This window comes from Odontesthes bonariensis, chromosome 17, assembly GCF_027942865.1.
Source record: "Odontesthes bonariensis isolate fOdoBon6 chromosome 17, fOdoBon6.hap1, whole genome shotgun sequence".
NCBI classification, from domain to species: Eukaryota; Metazoa; Chordata; class Actinopteri; order Atheriniformes; family Atherinopsidae; genus Odontesthes; species Odontesthes bonariensis.
Window position 1 is genome coordinate 21,274,669 of NC_134522.1, and position 19,211 is coordinate 21,293,879.

The 19,211-nt window shown below is 41.9% G+C and overlaps 1 protein-coding gene across 2 annotated transcripts in view; it reads left to right on the forward strand.

The window, feature by feature from the left end:
• Positions 1-5,645: 5,645 nt before the first annotated feature.
• Positions 5,646-19,211, forward strand: part of grin3ba (glutamate receptor, ionotropic, N-methyl-D-aspartate 3Ba) — an 81,528-nt gene continuing 67,962 nt past the window's right edge. For both annotated transcript variants that reach the window (XM_075448288.1, XM_075448289.1), the window contains exon 1: positions 5,646-6,353. In XM_075448288.1, coding sequence (XP_075304403.1) covers positions 5,820-6,353 — 534 coding nt within the window. In that variant the 5' untranslated portion in view covers positions 5,646-5,819. The remainder of the gene's footprint in view (positions 6,354-19,211) is intronic.

The window sequence follows — 19,211 nt, forward strand, 5'->3', positions numbered from 1 at the left end:
TTTATGGCAATCCATCTGCCCAGTCACTAGAAAAAGAGTGGGAGCATTTTATGATTCCATAAAGCAGGGAGATGTGTTATTTTAAAGTTTCTCACCAACCCGTACTGAGAATTATCACGTCCCTCAGCTAAAAGAGTCTGATGTCTCTGCATCCTTGCTTCATAATGACACTTTATCAGACATGTAAAGTTGATCTGCTCTTAGCCTTAACAAAGTTGTCCTTTACCAAACCAAACTGACTGAGAATGGAGGGGAAAAAAAGGTCTTTAAGGCAAACAAAAATTGTGTCACAGTCAGTTGTCACAGTGAATAATCATAGACTTGGATTAAACTCAGGTCTCTGGAACAATAGGTCACTGAGTTATCCAGCCAGCAGCCTGCTGACCGCCGAATGCAAGTCTGCTCAATCCTCTTTGAGACAGCGGTAGACAATACTATGACAAGTCACACACAGACACACACACACACAGAAACACATGGTCATTAAGTGGGCCACAGAAACCTCTGACCTTCTTACGGAGCTAGATGAAAAGTTAATGAATCACTAAAGTTTAATATTCCATTCTAATGAATGCTGCTTTAATTACCAGGTGAGTGCGTGGCCATTACCCAGCAAACAAGCCTAGTGTCAGATTTATTCCCATTCTTTACTTGTATGTGCGAAAACACACGATTCTGTATCCGACCCATTAAAGTGCTTGTACTGTTCTTTTTAAGTACAGTCATGACTGTTGAGAGAAACAAAAGGTGGCTCAGCATACAGCCACTCTCTGCGGCTCTGGTGTTGAGTGCCAGGTAGGAAGAACAATGAGCCCTTATTCTACCTGTCTGTTACCTGTTTTATTAGAAAGTCCTTAACCCAGCTTCATGTGTCCTTGTTGAAACCCTGTTCCGGCACCTCTGCCTCCACTCTGCTTCAGATGTTAAATGCAGAGCTGAAGTCCAAAAACAGCAGCCTCCAAAGATGTAGGTGGGTGTTCCAGATGAGCTCACCTCAGCAGTAACGAGGAAAGAAACAAAATGGAGCATTCGCACATTCACAGACACTTGCGAGACATATGCATGTTAGTTACCATAAATAGTGCAAATACTGACGCCGTGCACAAAACCCACTTGAAAAACAGGCACACGCATACCGCAGCACACACAGATGCACAAACATATGCAGTGGGCTGCTGTTGCTTCTAGATAAGTCTCTCTCCTCAGACCACTGTCTTTGTAGAATGGGGAGAGTAGAGGGCAAAGGGAACAGAGAGGAATTGACTTGTGTAGTTAATTTGTTTCAACTCTGAAGACACAACACACGCCAACTCCAAATCTTCCCGCAACATTCCCACTTCTCCCGACTCGTGTGCCTTGGCCTGCTGCCTTCAACCCTTTCCAGCTTCACTGCCCTTGATTGTCTTTTTTCCCTTCTGTTTTTTCCTCTCCCTCATTCTCTGTCCCTCCGTTTCTGTCTTGCTCCTTGTTAGTGAGCACTGTGCTAAAAGGTGATATTATAGTGCCTTTAGTTCTGTGCCAGGAATACTAACTCACAGCTCCCTGGCATTTCAAAAGCCTCTGTGCTACCTGGGTTTGTACTGCAAGATTACTTGGGATTACATTTCTGCACATACACGCAGACACACACACACACGCAGAAACAGATGCAACGGCACAGCGCTTCCCCGTCACAGAAGAGCACTCACCCCTACTCAAATTGGCAGTTGTCGTTGGTTCCCCCATACAATGAACCTCTCTGTTCTCCAGCATTTTTTACCTGTGTAATGGAAGTTTTGGTTCAGGAATGAATCACTGATGCGGTTTAATGGAGCAGGTAGTATGTTTAGGGGTAGATGGCAAATTTGCTGTCTACCTCAAAGAGACAGAAAATTATAAAGGCTGACTAAGGTTGTGGAAGGAAAAGATCAGAGGAAAAAGGGATGAAGGTGAAGGCAGGGGGAAAGGGGTGGGGCTGAAGAGATAAACGAAAAGGAAAGGAGATAATGAAGGAGACGATGTGTTCGCATTTAAATACTAAGATGGATGGCAGGTACTGTAGCAAGAGGGCCAGAACAAACAGAGGGCAGGAGGTGATGAGTGAACAGGAGGGGGTATCTCACACAGTGAAACAGAGACATGGCCCCACTTGCAAAGATGAAGGGCTACTTTAATTGGTTTTCTGGTGCCTGCTTAATCCTATTCTCCATATTAATCCCTCACAATGTACATAATCAAAACAAATACACCCATCGGGGGAGAAGCTGTTAATAAGAAACAGTAATACAGATAAAGGATGCATGTGGGGTACCTGTATACAACCTTTGGGGACACACTAAGGACATGTCCCAGTCATCGCTCTCCCTGTGCACTGATCCGGGCACCAGGAGGGCTTTGTAACCACACTTGAGACTCTTAATAAGGCATCTCTCCCTCCTGGAATGTATTGTGCTGCAGAAATGTTATTGTAGTGCTATTCTATTTCCGAACAGAGCTTTACATCCATGCTAGAGAGCAACAAGTGGAAGCAAGCATCGGCCAAAAATAAAAATCCATCTTTCAGCTCTGCCTATGTCAGCGACTGAAAAAAAAAGTATTCCTAGTCCTCTCAATGTTTCAGTTTGGCATATTTTTCACTGGAGTTGGTCTGCAGTATATTTTACTATGCATTTAATTTCTTTAACAGTTAATATATTGTGGTATATTACTAATAAAAGCAAAGATTTGTTTTATGGGAAGGGGACATTAAAAGGTGTTGGATTGTATTTTTAGTGTGTGCACTGTCATTATAAACACACCTGGATAATTATGGTGTCATTGTAAATCAAAATCGTGGTGCAAGTCCTTTCCTCGAAACATCTCATGCAGACTTTGAAAACTGAAGCGTACAAAATTTCATTTTCTGTATATAACATACAAATATAAGCTTCACCCTGTATTTGTTGGAGAGTTTTAGCCTCATATGGGTCTACTTTAGGGGGTATCTCCCCTCCCCACTGCTGTCCCCCATCTCCCCCAGTGCTCTGCCTCTTGAGCCAGATCCCATTTCTTTATATTTTGCTTCCAAGGAGCCAGACTTTCTTGTAATCTTTTAAAGTGGTCTTGTGCAATAGTTTTCTTTCTGAAGGCCTTTAACGTTTCTCTTGCAAATATGACTTTGCAAGAAACCTATTGTAAATTGCACCATTAGGTCTGTCACAAAGACACATGATGTGTTCCAATTTCTTTCACTTCATCTCCAAAAACACAAAAGATAACACAGTTTGATAGATATGAAATAGTATTTTTTTTTTGCAACAATTGAACTCCCAAAGAGCTATTAGCTGTAAACTTGGCAGTCCCCCCCCCCCAAAAAAAAGTGAGAAAGGAAGACTTGTCAGACTTAAATAACTATTCACAGCAATTGAACTAGTACCTGAAAGTGATGTTTTTAGAAGATGGGCAAAAAAAATCCAGAAAAGACTTTACAGGGGACCAGAGAGATGTATATGCCCCACCATATGATCCATCTACTTACTGTTCACTGAAGCCTCATCACTAATTGCCTCTGTGGAAGAGTGGCTGTCAAGAAACCATTCTTCAGAAAAGGAAAAAGGGGAAAAAAACGCCTGTTCAACAGAGACTCTGTTGAAGAATAAAGGTGGTCATATAAAATATTGACTTTCAAGCTTGTTAGAATAGTTTAAACTGCCTTATATACTGTATCTCCATTTCTATCTGCACATTTCAGTGAATAGCCACATATATTTCCTTTATTCCTGGTAAGATATGAGAGTTGGCTCAAGACTTTTGCACAGAATTGTATGTCCTCTTATGTTCCTTCTTAAAGGCATGTTTGTTGCTTTTTTTATGACAATTTGCAATGACATTACAGTACTCCTAAACCAAACTTTGTTGTAAATTTTATATAATCAAAAGCACTTATCGGTTGTCTCTTTTCTTTTTGTCAAATGAATGTGACATCTGGTACGCCTGTACACAAATGCTCTGAGGTCAACGGAAAAACTGCCTTTGATTATGGGTATTTAGTGTAACTGGGGATGAAGTGTGTCATTGTGGTTAAAAAACACATTCAGCAGCCTGGTACACTTAGGTCTACACCTCTCGTATGAGGCACCTTGTCAGGAACTCGACTTTACCTGCTGATCATGGAATTTCATCAGCTACATAAACCAGGCTGAAATACATTTGCTTGTACAACTTCAACAGGTACCTGAGGGAGTGTGAGTGAAGATCCATGCAAGTTTAATGCTGCTGTTTCTGCAGAAGAACAAAGCCTACAGTGTTGGTTTTCATCTGTTCTCTATATGGAGCAAGTGGAGCATGAGGAAAAGGAAGAAAACTAAGGACCCCCCGCCCCAAACAACTGTTTTTTGGATTTATTAGTAAAACATGGGGCTTTCACACCAGTTCCTCCAGCAGTCTATGAATGACTTGTTGAATGTGTATGTGTGGGAGAAGGAGAGAGACAGCCATACCTGTAGGTTGGCCGGAGCAACCTTTTCCTGTCAGGCCTCACACTGAAAATGGTCCCACAGCTTCTCCTGATGCAAGAATCACTGAGCGTGAGAGAGTGAAGGAAATCAGAGACAGAAAAATAGAACATTTGAGGCAACAGAGTCGGACAAACAAGGAAATGTCAGAGAAAGTGTCTGAGGAGACCAAAGACACAAACATTTCACTCGTTGTAAAGTAAAGATTATCTGGGGGTCCTGCTCTAAAGATGGCAAATTACACGGAGGGGGAAAGGGAAGTGGCTGTTGACTAGGCCTATATGAAGGAGGGACTGAGTGCTGTCCCTCGCTTGAAGCCAAATTAGCATGCACAGTAGATCTCTTTTATGGCATTGGCGCTGTCTGTGGTCCTGAAAAGATATGGTGACACAACGGGTAATGTTCCACTTGGGCGACAGGCAGGAAGTGGGGATAAATCTCGGGGGAAAATTGAGATTTCAGCGAGCTATTAGTTTTGTGTCATCCAACCTGGCAGGAACACCGTGGTCTGAGCCTCAAAGGTGCTTGAAAGTGGTCCATTACCTCAGAAAACAAATGACCGCCATTTATTAAGGGATTCAATTTCAGAAAAGCTTCTAAGTGTTCTTCTTTTGTAACCTAAAATCAATCTTTGGGATACACTTACAGCTGTCCAATGGGTTAGGGTTTAGATAAACTCCTTTTTAAAACTCCGCCTTTAAAATACATTAAAAGTAAATTTGGTCAAACAGCAGCAAAGTTCATGCACTGGATCCCCGCCCCCCTTAAAATACGAGTCGTTAAATGACAAAGATGTAACATCTCTGACTGTTTGCATTCAATTCTAAACGAAAACATTAAGTGTAAGCTCTTTCCGGGACCCGGAGCAGCGGAGGAAAATCTTATCCAACGAATTTTCATTAAAATTCACCAAGAGGCAAGCTCCGTGAGAGGTTAGATTATTGGCGGGCAGGCGCATGGACTCGAACACTCACACACACACACACACACACACACACACACACACACACACACACACACACACTTACGCACACTTTCCAGCTGGTGTTCTTTTCTCCAGCAGAGACTGACAGAAGCGGGGCGACCGCTCTAAGCTGTGAGCGCTCAGCTCTCCTCTCCTCCTTCAGCGCGTCTTTCGCTGTTGACATGAAAACTTTGAAGAGGTGAGAGGCGAAACGTCAAAACGCCGACTAATCACCGTCGACGGCGCGCGGCAACAAAGCAGAGAGAGGACAGAAAAGAGCCATTAAGTCCGAGAAAAGCGGTGGAGCCGGGAGAAAGAGGGAGCAATGCCATCTCCCGCCGAGCAGAGCCCAGTCCTCCTCAGTCGTGTGTCGGAGCTACAGCATGGTGTCTCTTTCTGGACTCTGGACCTACTGTCTCGCCCCGGGGAGAAGTTATCTCCTTCTCCTCTCTGTCAGGTCGTTCCTGCTGCTCCTCCTATTAACCGCCTTTTCCTCCCCGGAGCCCTGCATCCTTCGCCCGGAGTCTTGTCGAATCCTTGCGCGAATAGGACACACCGTGCGCCTCGGTGCGCTCTTGCCGACCCGCCAGCCGGCACGGATACAAAACGCGCTCAACCGCGCCCTCGCCAGCATCCGGCACCAAAGCGGAGGGGCAGACTCCACCACCACAACCTCACAGCCGGCTCCTATGCTGCCCTACAACCTGACCCTGGAGATGGTGGCACGGTCGCCCTCGGGATGGGACCCGGAGTCCTTGTCCCGTAGTGCCTGCCAGGACCTGGTGGTCAGGGGTGTGACAGCAGTGCTCGCTTTTCCTCGCTCCAGGGAGGAGTTGATCCAGGTGGAATTCCTCTCCTCTTACACCGAGATCCCCTTTATTTCCATCCTGGAGGACACAGAACCCCTTGTGACGAAGGTATGGATTGCTTTGTGTGTGTGTTTATGAGCTGTTCCTTGCACCTGTTGTGGTCATCATTTAATGAAAAGAAAATGGGTAATTTGGAGTATGTAGTGTCTATGTATTTTTTTTTTCAGAATTCTCTTTTCTCCTTGCACTTGAATAAGCAGCAACCCATGACCAAACAGAGTTGACACTCAACAATGACCCATGAACTGATCTGGTAGCTTGTGGCCAGGATATTGTTGTCTGAGCTTTTGCAAAATGTTTCTCACCAGCCAGACATTAGGGCCGGTTTCCACAAATGAGCGGTTTAAGCAAAAGTAATCGCAACAGGGATAATGAGGGCAATTATCCTTGAATTCAATCTAAAATAAGATTAAAATAACAGTGTAAGGAACAGAAACAGCTCAAATGCAACACAGATAATTAGAGCAGTAGATGCAGTGTCTCAGACTTCAACTTCCACCACCAAATGCCTTCTTCCAGCAAAGTCTGATGCTCAGATTGGCTTTAGTTGAGTAATGTGGCAAACCTGCAGGCCCTCAACATGCATGTTTAATATCTTGTAGCTCTGACTGGTATTGGACAGAACTCTCAAGCCAATTTCTTTTCTCTTTAAGCTCCTTTGTGCGTGTGTATGTGGATTTTCATGGAGTCTGACTTCAACAGAAATGTGTGCATGCATGTTTGAAGATGGTTTTTGGCACCTTTCTGAGTGCATTCAAACAGTTTGGATAGTGATAGATAGCTGTTGTGAGGAATTATTGCCCCTGCAGCTCCTGCTATTTGTGATGACATATTTCTTCTGGTTTTCTTTTGTTTCTTTTTTTTCTGTGTGCTGCTCTGTCTTTGCACAAATTAGGTGGCCAAAAAGTGTGTGTGTCTGTGTGTTTGTGTGTCATGTTAGTATTCCCAGCAGCAGAGGAGCTGCTTGCCAGTCAGTCAATCCAGCTCCAGCCATATCCGCCTCTATCCAACCGAGCAGCCAACTGCGCATCCCACTGTCACATACACATTTGAATCTGTGCACTCTCACACGGGGGCTCACCAAGGCACCACACACACACGGACGAACACATGCGCATAAAGAGGACTTTCAACTTTCACACAGGTTCAGCTGATAGAAATACACTCACACACACACATAGGCTAGCAGGAAGCATTAGGAGGACACAGAGCAGAAAGAGGAATGAGAAGAGGGTGTGATCTTAAGTTTAAGTCTGAAATCTTTGTCCTGCCACATCTCTTTGTCAATTATGTATTGCAGATTCAATTTCAATAAAGCTTGCACGAATGAGAAGTCAAACCACTTGACGAATGTGTCGACAATGCAAGAAGATAAGCAGGGGAGAGAAGGAGGCGAGAGGAGATAGGAGGCAAGAAAGATGGGATGGGCTGGAAGAGAGGGGTCTTTTTGAGATGTGGGAGGCCATTCAGTTCAGCAGAATTGTGCCAAGCAAGTGGGCAAAATAGAAAAAAACATCACTCTCTTCACATCTCGGTGGCTTGGCTTTTCAATACTTTTAGTAATAATCCCAAGCATAATTTATGTCTAAATGGATGCCTGTTTTGGTTGCTTTTGTGTTCACGAGAAAAGCATTTCAGCCTCATATTAAATTCATGATTTCATTTCTTTTTACAACAGGGCACTGTGTCGTGGTTTATTGAAGGACGTGGGTTCAATTTTTTTCCTCTTAGGGAAAGTATCCTGTTTGTGAGCAGCAAAGAAAAAAGACTTGCCAAAGTAGGTCTCATGATGTCTAACAGAAAAATAAGGGTTAGGAATTGTAATTCAATCAAACATAAAGTAGAAAAAACCCACTTGATTTACCTTCTGTAAAAACAAAGCGGACCTAAAACAAAATGAAATATAGAAGGATGATGATTGTAGTATATTTTCTATTTCCAACACTCTTCCATTGCAAAGGAGCAATACTAGGAACAAACACAGGCTGGTAGGAGGTGGGACAAGCTCTTAAACACTTGCAGAGAGGGCAGTGACAAGGGGGTTGGGTCAACAGGGAGGCCCATTGTTTGCCAGGACAAACAAGGAGCAGTACACTGGTTGCACTGCTGATAACTAAACCTAGAAACAGGAGATACGATTTTAATTAGAAAATGGAATTTACATTTTTTAGCAACAGGAGGGAGGATTGCTTCTGAGAGGGCGGTGAACGCCTAGAGAAGGCAGAAACAAAACAATTGGTTCTGCCAGAAAATGTGCCTGATCTATAACAGATTGATCCAAATGAGGAGGTGTTTTTTTTTTGTTTGTTTTGTTTTTTGTTTTTGGAAAGAGTCTTTTCCCCTGAGTTTTGGAAATTGTAGATATTTTTCTGCAGGGCTACGGGAATTGAGCCCAGGTTTTTCTGCTTAGCAGAATCCTTCCCAGGACATCAGACTGAATAGAATTTTAACATGAGAAAAGAGACTCGTTGTGCTTCTTTCTAAATATTAAGTAAGAAAAAGCAGTCTTGATGTATTTAATCTTTTTCTGAACACCCTTAAAACTTGGCCAACAGGCTGCTGAAAGATGAACAACTTTTTTGTGTAAATTCCTTCGATAGAGTATCCCATAAAGTCCTCCGTCAAAATATTTCTTTGTTGCAAAGGTGGTAAAATTGAGTTGCTAAAGAAAGCCAGAGATGAAAGGATTGTCACGCAGGCAGAGGCAGGGGTCAGTTGTCCGTCTGCGTTTTCTTCCCCGTATCTGCTTAGTCAGACATAGCTCTGGGAGTATGTGATGCGCCTCGGCAAGGAAGTGCTTATTCCTCCCTACCTACTTAAGCTAATTAGAACCACTGTGTGACCCCTCACTGTAAATCTCTCTCTTCCATCTATGGCAGGCAGGATAGCAGCCAGGAGAGGAGAGAAGAGGAGGGAGTTAAAAAGGACAGAGAAGGGAGGGGAACAAAGTAGGAAATTGGTTTCATATTCCCATTAGGTCCATTATGGGCATTTGGGCAGGTGATTTGCTCATCAGAAGCTTTTCTTGCAATCAGACTAAGATATTAAACAGAGGACATTTGATATGAAGACTAACCTTAATTAACCCCGAATGAGTGAAATGGGGTCTCAAATTGATATTCTCTTTGCATGTTAGCGTGTGGAACATTGTAACATAGTCCTTATAAAATAAACAGAAATGTTTGTGAAATTTGAGGACAGATGTAATTGAAAAAGGAACATCCATGCATTATTAATGGCCAGCCTTTTTAAAGCGCAGGCCGACGAGACAATTCTAGATTTGGTGATAATATCACAAAAATGATTTTGTGGATCGTGACTTCTATTTTGGTAATGTATTAGCAGCGAGAGCTGAAGGAAATGGTTTCGCTGATTCCTGAATGCGATTAGGTGAGTGGGCTGGTGTGGTGCGTATTCATTATTAGTCATTTTTCACAGTGGAAGCTGTGTCCCTGCCGCTCACTTTACTCCCAGTTGTACTTAATACTATTGAAATACAACCTGGAGTTCTTCCAAAAAGTAAAATGTACAAGACTGGATTTCACACGGTCTAATTTGAATACCATCCGTTCTTTTTTCTTTTTCTTTATAGTTCAGTTACCTCTATTAAATCAATATATAATTCCAGATTTCATTATTTCCGCGACAGTAGAGAAGAGCATTTTGTACCTGTTTCAGAGATTTTAGTTCTTACCTGCCTCTATGCATCTTTAAGCACAAAAGCACCTTTTCCTAAACATCTGCAGCTCCTTGCATATCATACAATGCTGATAATTTGATCTGAACCTTATTTTGCTGCTGATTTTGAAGGCCCTCTCAGTCACAATGTTGGCTTAATACTTAAAGTGCACATCTTGATGTCATTATCCCTATCACTGAAATGTGGTTATGATAGAAACTCGCATAGTGGTGCAATGCATTATTTATGAGCTTTTTGTACCATTTATCATTTAGAATAACCTTTGTTATTTTCTGGTAAGTAACTACACTCACCTCTGCAATCTATCCATCCCGCATTTTTTCATTAAGTCACATCTTCATTTTAATGGCATACCTCATTCGTCTTAGTAAAATGAAGATTAGGACACTAAAAAACCCAATTTGCGACTTTGAATGAAATTACATTTTAATCCGGGGACCCTGCTGAATAATACACATTGTGGCTTTGAGCTAGCCCTGCTCTCAGAGGACACACATCTGCAAAAATACCACACACACACACACACACACACACACGCATACCTGTGCATGGACATCGACGAAGGAGCACATGCACATGCCTCACACAAATGTACACCCTCATTCAGTGTCTGCTATGTGCTCACTAAAGGTTATTAAGCCTAATGAGGCTTTACAAGGCTATGCTGCCTTTAGTGTTTTCTTTGGGATGAAGAAGGGATTTGTGCCCCAACCACAGTGGAATAAAAGCGCAAGAGGGACAAAACTTGTGCCTCGCCAAAGCTGCAGGCAAACTGACAGTTTGAGACAAGCAGGCCACTTAATGCAAACAGCTCAAAGCTTTTTCTTTATTAGTGTTATGATGACAGTTCCACGCAGTCTTGACTGAGCCAGATTAATTGAGCAGAGCAGAAAGAGGGGAGTATGTATTACCTAAAGGACTGTCGGTTTGTTTGAGCTGCCTGGAATGGCATTTGAGTTAGTGTTCCAATATTTGGCTTATGTTTGTTTTTTGTTTTTTGCCTTGGGTGAAACAGTTATCTCCAGTAATCCCATACTAATTTGGTGTTTTTTCTGTGGAGATGAAAGTAACTAAATTAGTAATGGGAAGAGATAGAAAGGAAGGTAAGGATGGGCTGCATGTATCGGGGCCGGGGAAGGTGAAAAGATGAGTTTGATTATATGGAATTAATAAGTGAATAATACTGAGTCGTTGATGGATGTATTTAGGGATAAAAGAAAGAGGAAAGAATCAGTTATTTGGTTAAAAATGCCAGAATGAGGGAGTTTGTGTTTGGATATAAGTTAAAGAGAAATAAAGGAAAATCTTCTGGACTCGGGTGATAAGAAGGGAGTTTTGAAAGGACTGATCTGGAGCAGAAACAAAAAACTGTATTTAAGTGTGCATTTGAAAAGGGAAAGAAGATTGACGGTGAGGGATAAAAGGATGTAAAGATTGAGGAGAGAAGCGGGTATCAAGGGGGAAAATGAGAAATCGCTTGGCATGGAAGGACAGACCTATGAAAGGGGGATTGAGGAAGAAAAGGTCAGGATGTTAGAACTAAGGAAGGTGGATCAAGGAAGAGGAAATGGAACTGGGTGGGAGGTGAAATGGAAAGGAAGGTTTGACAAAGGGGGGAGAGATCAAAGTTTGATGGGACTGTAAAAGGGATGGTGGGGGGTGGGAAGGGATTGTGTTCAGCCTTTTTCTCCTCCAACTCACTAGATTGCATTTTGAGGCAAAATATTAAAAACCAAACCTGCATATTTATCCAACCTTAATCGAATAACTCTAAACCTAAACCTACCTGGAAAATGTGTTGCCTAAACCGAACCAAATAGTGAGTAAAGTTGTTGATGAAAGGCGGAAAAGATTAATCATAGTCTCCAATTGGTCTTTATCTCAAGTGTCATAATTCTGAGTCTTGTGACTTATCAACTTCTCCCATCCAACTTCCTATGTCGATCTTGCCATCTGTCGTCATACACACAGAGAAAAAAAGGGTTTCATTTTTGGCAGGTAGAGGGGGAAGAGGTAAAGGAGGTACAAATATACACTATTTTTTTAAATGCTCAGTGCTAGGGTATTTTTTAGGACCATTCCTGCACCTCAATTTCTTAGTGTATAAGTAAACACTCAGTGAGTGATGTTGGAGCGTTTGCTTTCAGAATCTAATATTGCTGCGGCACCTTTGCCAAAAAGGACACCTTGTTTTGTCATTAGGGGCTCCTGACAAAACAGCAGTATTTGATTCCCGCAAATGAGGACGAGTTGGTGGCATTGAAAGAAAACAGAGGAGGATGACAGGAGGCCTGGGACTTTTTTCATGTCTCTTCCATCAAAGAGTCTCATGTAGCCAGTTTTTTTTTTTTTTTTTACTGCGCCAGTTCATTAGAGGATTAGTGAGTGATTACTTGGAGCTCTCTGTGATAGAAAACCAACCTCACGACAACCCTCATGCAATCAAATCAAAGTGAAGGCACACTTATATATATGCTCGGACACACATTCTGTTTACATGCCTGCACACTTCACCCGCATATTGTGAACATACAAACTCATTAAAAACACACATCCTTCAAACCTTTGTGCATCCTCCTAAAGTTCAAACTCTGTAGAGCCTTTGGTTATGCTGCAGTTTGTTGTCGAGAATGTGTGCCACGGTGTGAGAGTATGTGGCACCTGTGGCAGAAAAGCAGAAATCTTGGCCAGGTGGGCGTCAGTGATAAGGGCAAAGCCCGGAGACGACACACATACAGTATATGGAAGCTCCCATAGGTATGGGTCAGAGGTGAAAGACAAGCAGCCGGGAAAGGCAGACAGGAGGCAAGACAGGGGAGAGAAGGTGAGAGACATGTGCTGATGTGAGATTAAACAGATGCTGACAGATGGCCGTGGGACACGGCTGAGTGAGTGCCAAAAGCGACAGGCCATCCAAACACCCTCAGCGAAGACGGGAAAATGGGGTAAATGTCTGCAAAGGGCCAAGACAAAATTTTAAAAAGTAGCACAGGGCAGAGAGTAAGCTGGAGAAACAGATTCAAAACCAAACACACTTTGACAGACAAACTTATTGAGACGGGTTGAGAGGGGAAAGCAACGTTTAAAAAAAGAAAAGAAAAAAGCAGCGGAGCATCATGAGCAAGTGAGATAAAAAGGCAAGTAAGATAAAAAAAAAAAAAAAAAGGAAATATTTGCCCAGGCGGAGTGGAAAGGTGGCACAGCAAAAAGCCATCAGAGATGAAGTTGTTTTAGAGGCGGGCCTGTTATAGACAAGAGATTGAAAGATGGTAGACCCCAAGGTAACTTCTGTGTTCCTTCTTGGATATTTATGTTGGGAGTTGGCTAGAAAACAGACATGATTTAGAGCCAATCTGGGCTTCAACATTACCTGCCCTCAGGCGAAAAGCTCTCTTTACAGAGACGCAGAAACAGTGCACCGGTGGCACTCTCATACATGCACATAATACTGTTACATCCTGAACGTCCGTTACAGTACATGTTTAGAAATGCAACTATGTCGACTCTAATCCAGCTCGATTTGAAATAATCATCATGTTGGTTATATGCTGGTTTTGAGGTTTGACATGCAAAAAAAAAAAAAAAAGAATAGACAAGCTTAGATTAGTGATGTCTAAGTATCAAATATAAAATCTGACCTCTTAGTTTCCAGTAGAAATCATCACCTTTTTGTAAAGAAGCAGAAAGCGTGCTATAGGTCTTCTACAACCAAAGCCTAGAAGTTCCGTTAGCCTTCTCACGTGGAATAAATTGTTATGGAAATGTAGAGTATGTGCAGCATTAATGTTCGTGTCAAGACTCTGACCTCATCACTACTCACAAGAAGACACCGAGCTCATCTCAGCAGGGAGTGAAGGGTTATTTAAGTGTGCAGGCATGCAGCAAAAGAAAGAGCAGAGCACTGACTGCTTAAGTACATCACTGTGATTGAAAGATTTTGTTCGTTGGTTATGTGTTGCTTTGTGGGAAACATGTGAGTGTGGCAGCAGACACAAGTCTCTCCTTGAACTAACTTACTGCCTAGGCTTAATTTTCATAATTAGGATAACTAATACGTAAAAAAAACCTATAGGATACAAAAACACAAATACGATCATTTGCATGGCCTCAAGATTAACACATGGAGCAGTGAGGGGCTCTATCCCCCATGGCTAAGAAGGTTTGTGAGCCAAGATCAAGGCAACACAAAGAGAGATTAGCCAGTTATCAGAGCTTCAGGAAGTTGAAATGAAGAAAGAATTCCCTAAGAAATACAGCAAACTGTCCACAACTGACGGCACTGAAGACTGCCAAACAAAGACTCACAGCCCTGGCTACCTGCCTGAGAAAGTATAAACAGAGAAGGCAAAGCCAGGAGAATGTTCTCCACTGAACTATCCAAAACGTACTCTCAGTGGCAGTGTGATAAGGTGATAATGGACCCACCCAGCGCTTAGACTGAACAGCATCAGCAATCATATTGGAGAAAGAGACATTACATAATGCCAATGCTCCAAGGTTCAGAACAGGTTATCATCACAGTGAAAGACATCAGAGTGAAAGGTATGAAGTTGAACTGCCCCAGGCTATGACACAACACACATTTACCGGCTGAAAAACTCCTAGAAGCACAAATACGCCAGCTGCCAACGGATAGGACCCAATCCAAGGTTGGGGTTAACCCAAGGTCAGACAATCCTGATCATAAAAGATACCCAGAGGAGGAATGTTTCCATCCAACTGCCAGCCAATAGCCTGCCTCTGTACAACATGAAAGCTCCTGTCAGGCATCATAGTGGATAAGATGAGAAAGCACATTACTCAATACATGAGCAGCGACCAGAGGGAAATTGGGTTTAACACCAGAGGTGCTAAACATCAGCAAACTGATCCATAGAAATGTTACTCATAACTGTAAGATCAGACATAAACAAATTTTGAGTCGGCTGAACCAAAGCGTATGACTCAATGCCGTACACATGGATACTGGAACACTTGGAACATCAACAGGACACAAAGAGCTTTCATCAAGAACTCAATTTGACAGCAGAAGACAACCCTGTATGTCAATTAAAAGCCAGTTCACAAGTTATCATCAATCTACAACAGAAAGTTAAAAAAAAAAAACAGTGCGCTGCATTGGTTCCATTAAAGTCCAAACCTCAACCCGATTCAAATGCTGTGGTTGGGCCTCAAGCACGGGAATATATCTGCTTTTAATTATATGTACACATATCTATGATGGCTACCTTGTGCACATCCATCAAATTAAAACTAGATAAGCACAATATGTTATGTTATATGGGTAAATGTGAGCAAGTATCCACCTTTTTTCCATTTAGTGCCCTCAAATGCTGTACGCAATGTCACAGTTCCAGCTTTTTTCTGCAATCTTCTTGACATAGACCAGATCTAAACCTTTTCCCTTGTTAACATCTTACAAATCCAAGAGGTCTGTATGTTCTGAGTTTGCTAGTGGGCCCCCTGGTGGAATCCTCCAGTAACTCGTATAGAGTTACTGGTACACAGGCAAGAAAGTAAATAATTATGCCAAGATCAGAGACAGCTGCCTGTGTGAGAGCTTGGTTAAAAAGCACAGATATCTTCAGCCGATGAGAGTTCAATGAACTGAAGCAATGTTGTAAAGAAGAATTGGCCAACATTTCTCCTCAACAATGTGAGGAACTGATAATGTGATAAAGAAAGTGATTACTTGGAGATTTTGCAGGGAAAGATGGTTCTACAAACTATTGAATCATGGACTGTACTACTGTTAATCTAAAGTTATAGTCACTTAATTCTAAGAACTGGTAAATACCAGATGATTTATTTTATCATTATTATTTCCCAAAATGTAAAACCTTGAATTGAAAAAGGGTGTACTGTATATTTTACAGATGTACATTGGTAAGTCCTATCGGAGACCAGAAAAAGGCTAATCATGGCAACACAAGAATAGTTGTTGAGCACAAGAGCAATAGAGGCCATATGCTGTACCACACCAGAAAGCATTTCAGATGTGCGCTTACATGGAACATCATATCCAATTGGCTGGAATAATGTACAAGGAGATCTGTACTGAGAATGGGTTGGAAGCCCAAAAGTCACAGTGGGGGATATCTTCAAAAGGTGGTAGAGACTGACACAGCCAAGATCCTGTGGGACTCAGATTTAGACTGATAAAATGACGATGGCTACCAAACCAGAGATTGTGGTTCGCTTGGTTAACCATCACCAAACAAGCTGTAGAAGAAGGCAGTTGTGATGGATGTAGCAATTCCAAGTGAACATCTGGAAGTTGGAATTCAAGAATCTCAAGAAAATACCAAAACCTAAAAGAGAAAATAGAAGATGTGGGGGGTGAAGTCAACATTGCTTCCAATGATAATCAAAGCTCTCGAGGCTTTGACACCCAAACTGAGAGTTACTGCAACAGATCCTGCAAAAAGCATCAGAGATCTCTCTCCATAAGCCAGAAGAGAGCTGGCCAGTGCCCTTACTTTCAGTTTACAGGTGTAGCTAACAGTCCCATTGTAAATTTAACCAACGAGCCACCCTTTTTGGTCAAATGTGGCAAAATATTTTGTGCTTCATAAAAATCAGTCAATGTACCGAGACCAACTACCAGTAGATGATAACTTTTGTGAGGAAAAAATGTGAAAATCATCACTCTCAGTTTAGGTAAATAAAAGAAAAACATTTTTAAATTTTTTAAAAACTTTTCCATGAAAAATTTACATTTTGCTTGGAACTGGACTTGATCTAAATAATCTAACAGTACATCAGGCACGTCATCTAAAAGAACATAAAAGCACATCCAACTTTGACCCATTTCTGGATGTGTTTAGCTTAAGATGAAGACACGAAACTGAACGTCTCTTCCTTCATTCATGCTTCAGCAAATCTGCCAACAATCAAACAAACAGCAACACAAACGTGATTTATTTCAGAGGTAAAACGTCACAACACTTCTCTTCACGCAGAGAGATAAGTGCACAACACTAAACCACACACTACTCCTGTAACACACCTGTAATCTACTAACTGCAATATATTTTATAGACACATAGCTGTCGATGCAATTATACGCACACACAGTCTCTCACTTGTAATTCACTCTTCGGGGCACAAAATGAAGTGAAATACACACTGCCATACACTCAGACATTACAGTCACGGCTCTGCCTCACAGACGCATGGATACAAACAACATTTTATCTGGGAGTATTCACCATACACAGGCAGTTGGCATTTGTTGGGAAGTCTTCTCTCCCTCCTTCCTTCTTTCTATATTGACCCTTCCAATCGAGCCGCCTCCATAAAGTACAGCAGAGCAGAACGACTGATAAATCCTCAATGATGTCCCAGGCTGACTTCTGGTGCCGGGGAAATGTCAAGATGATCTGACGTTCATATGCACAACATTAAACACATAAACACTATTTATGGGACGGGAGGACACATGCAAACATGATAAAACCTGTGCTGGGAGTCACTTCATACATGATCGCAGGGAATCACATTTGCTGGGGAGAATGTTGAAACAAACTGAGGGGGAATGAGACAGGAAAGACTACGAATGAGAGCTGACAGGTGGACGTGACAAACAGAGAAGAAGAGACGGGGAAAATAAAGGGTATAAAAGTGTGATAGGGGGAAGAGATAAAGGCTGTGATCAATTTTCCATCCTCATTGCCCTTCACAACAGAGGACATGCGATCCTCCGGATATCGCTAAAGCAGCTTCCGTGTCACACTTATCTAATGCCAAGTCGTGCAAGAGAGCCGGGTAATATTTCACTCTAATTCAGGTCAGTAGCATTTATATATCTTGTTCTTAACCTCTATTAACACAGTTTTTATTAAAGGAAGTAATGAAGAATGACATGAAACGATAACTATTTATAGCACTTTTTGGGATCTGGACCATTTGGAAAGAAGAAAGACACATTCAGATCACATGACAAACTGTACAGAAGAAAAAATAAATCCTTTTAGTCTGCCAGTGTTGGCTGTGAGCAAATACATTTAGGTATTTTGATGATACAGTATTGGATGAGGGAAAAAAAATGGTGCTTTTGAGTTGTGATATGCCTTTTGCAGCAGGAAACAGTAAGCAGAGTCAGTAAGTTCTGATACCCCAGGCCAACAAAAAACAGAAACAGTGGTGAACATTTTTTAATTGAGAAAACGGGAGTGGACATACATCTTTTTTTTTCTGGGTACATAGTTTGTTACATTGCTTGTATTTTATTTTTTCTCTCTCTCTGGTTATGAGCAGTAGAGTGGACCGACATGGGTTTTTGCCCGTGGCAGGGTGTTTATTTCATTTTTTTTTTTTTTTTCTCCAGATATGACACAAGAGAAAGCTGGCACTGAGGCATGCAGGTGGAACTGCTTGGTAGAAAGACCTTTTTTGAGCAGGGAGGCTGGGCAAAATACTTGGATGGAGATATCTTTCTCAGTCAGCTCACTCACTGGTGATGACAGCTGAGTGAGATTTGTTGGGTATAAAATTGGACTTGAGAAGCAATATCTCAATTTGACTGAGCTGCCACAGAGGACATGATCATTATCTTTTTTTTTTAGAAATTAACTTCCTCGTTTGATGTAAGACACATTTGAGACTAATGCACCTAGTTACACCCGGGTGGTTTTGTGGAGGCGCACTTTGCCTTTTGTCACCCATTTGTCTACATTAGGCAGTCAACACTGTGGCTTAAAGTGTTTCTTTTTTTTTTTTTTAATTGTCCAGAGCTTGGAGCTTGGGAAAAAAAAAAAAGGAAAATTAGCCTTTAACAAATTGCTCCATTCATTGAGAAATGTTTCCCACAAGGGAATAAAATTCACCACCACTGTTCTTGTTATGTCCAAAGGGGCCACAATACTTGAATATCAACTGCTACTAATAGATCCCAATATAAATCAGTCGCAGGCTTGAAGTTGCCAGACTATCATCATGAAACTACATCGTTGAGTCAAGATTACGTAGCATAATGTTAATGCATTGCTCGCATCGCATTACTCAGATGTTGGCAAAGAAAAAAAGACATAATGCTCAAACATAACATTCAGTTTGATTTCACATGTGAGTCATCAGGCAGATTTGGCCCTTCCTCTCATGCAGTCTCATTTGCACACGTTTTTTTTTTAATCATGATGTGAAAATTTGTTTGCTTGTTTGCTTTCTTGGCAGAGGAAAAAAAGCAAAGCCCCTGACTCAGCAAA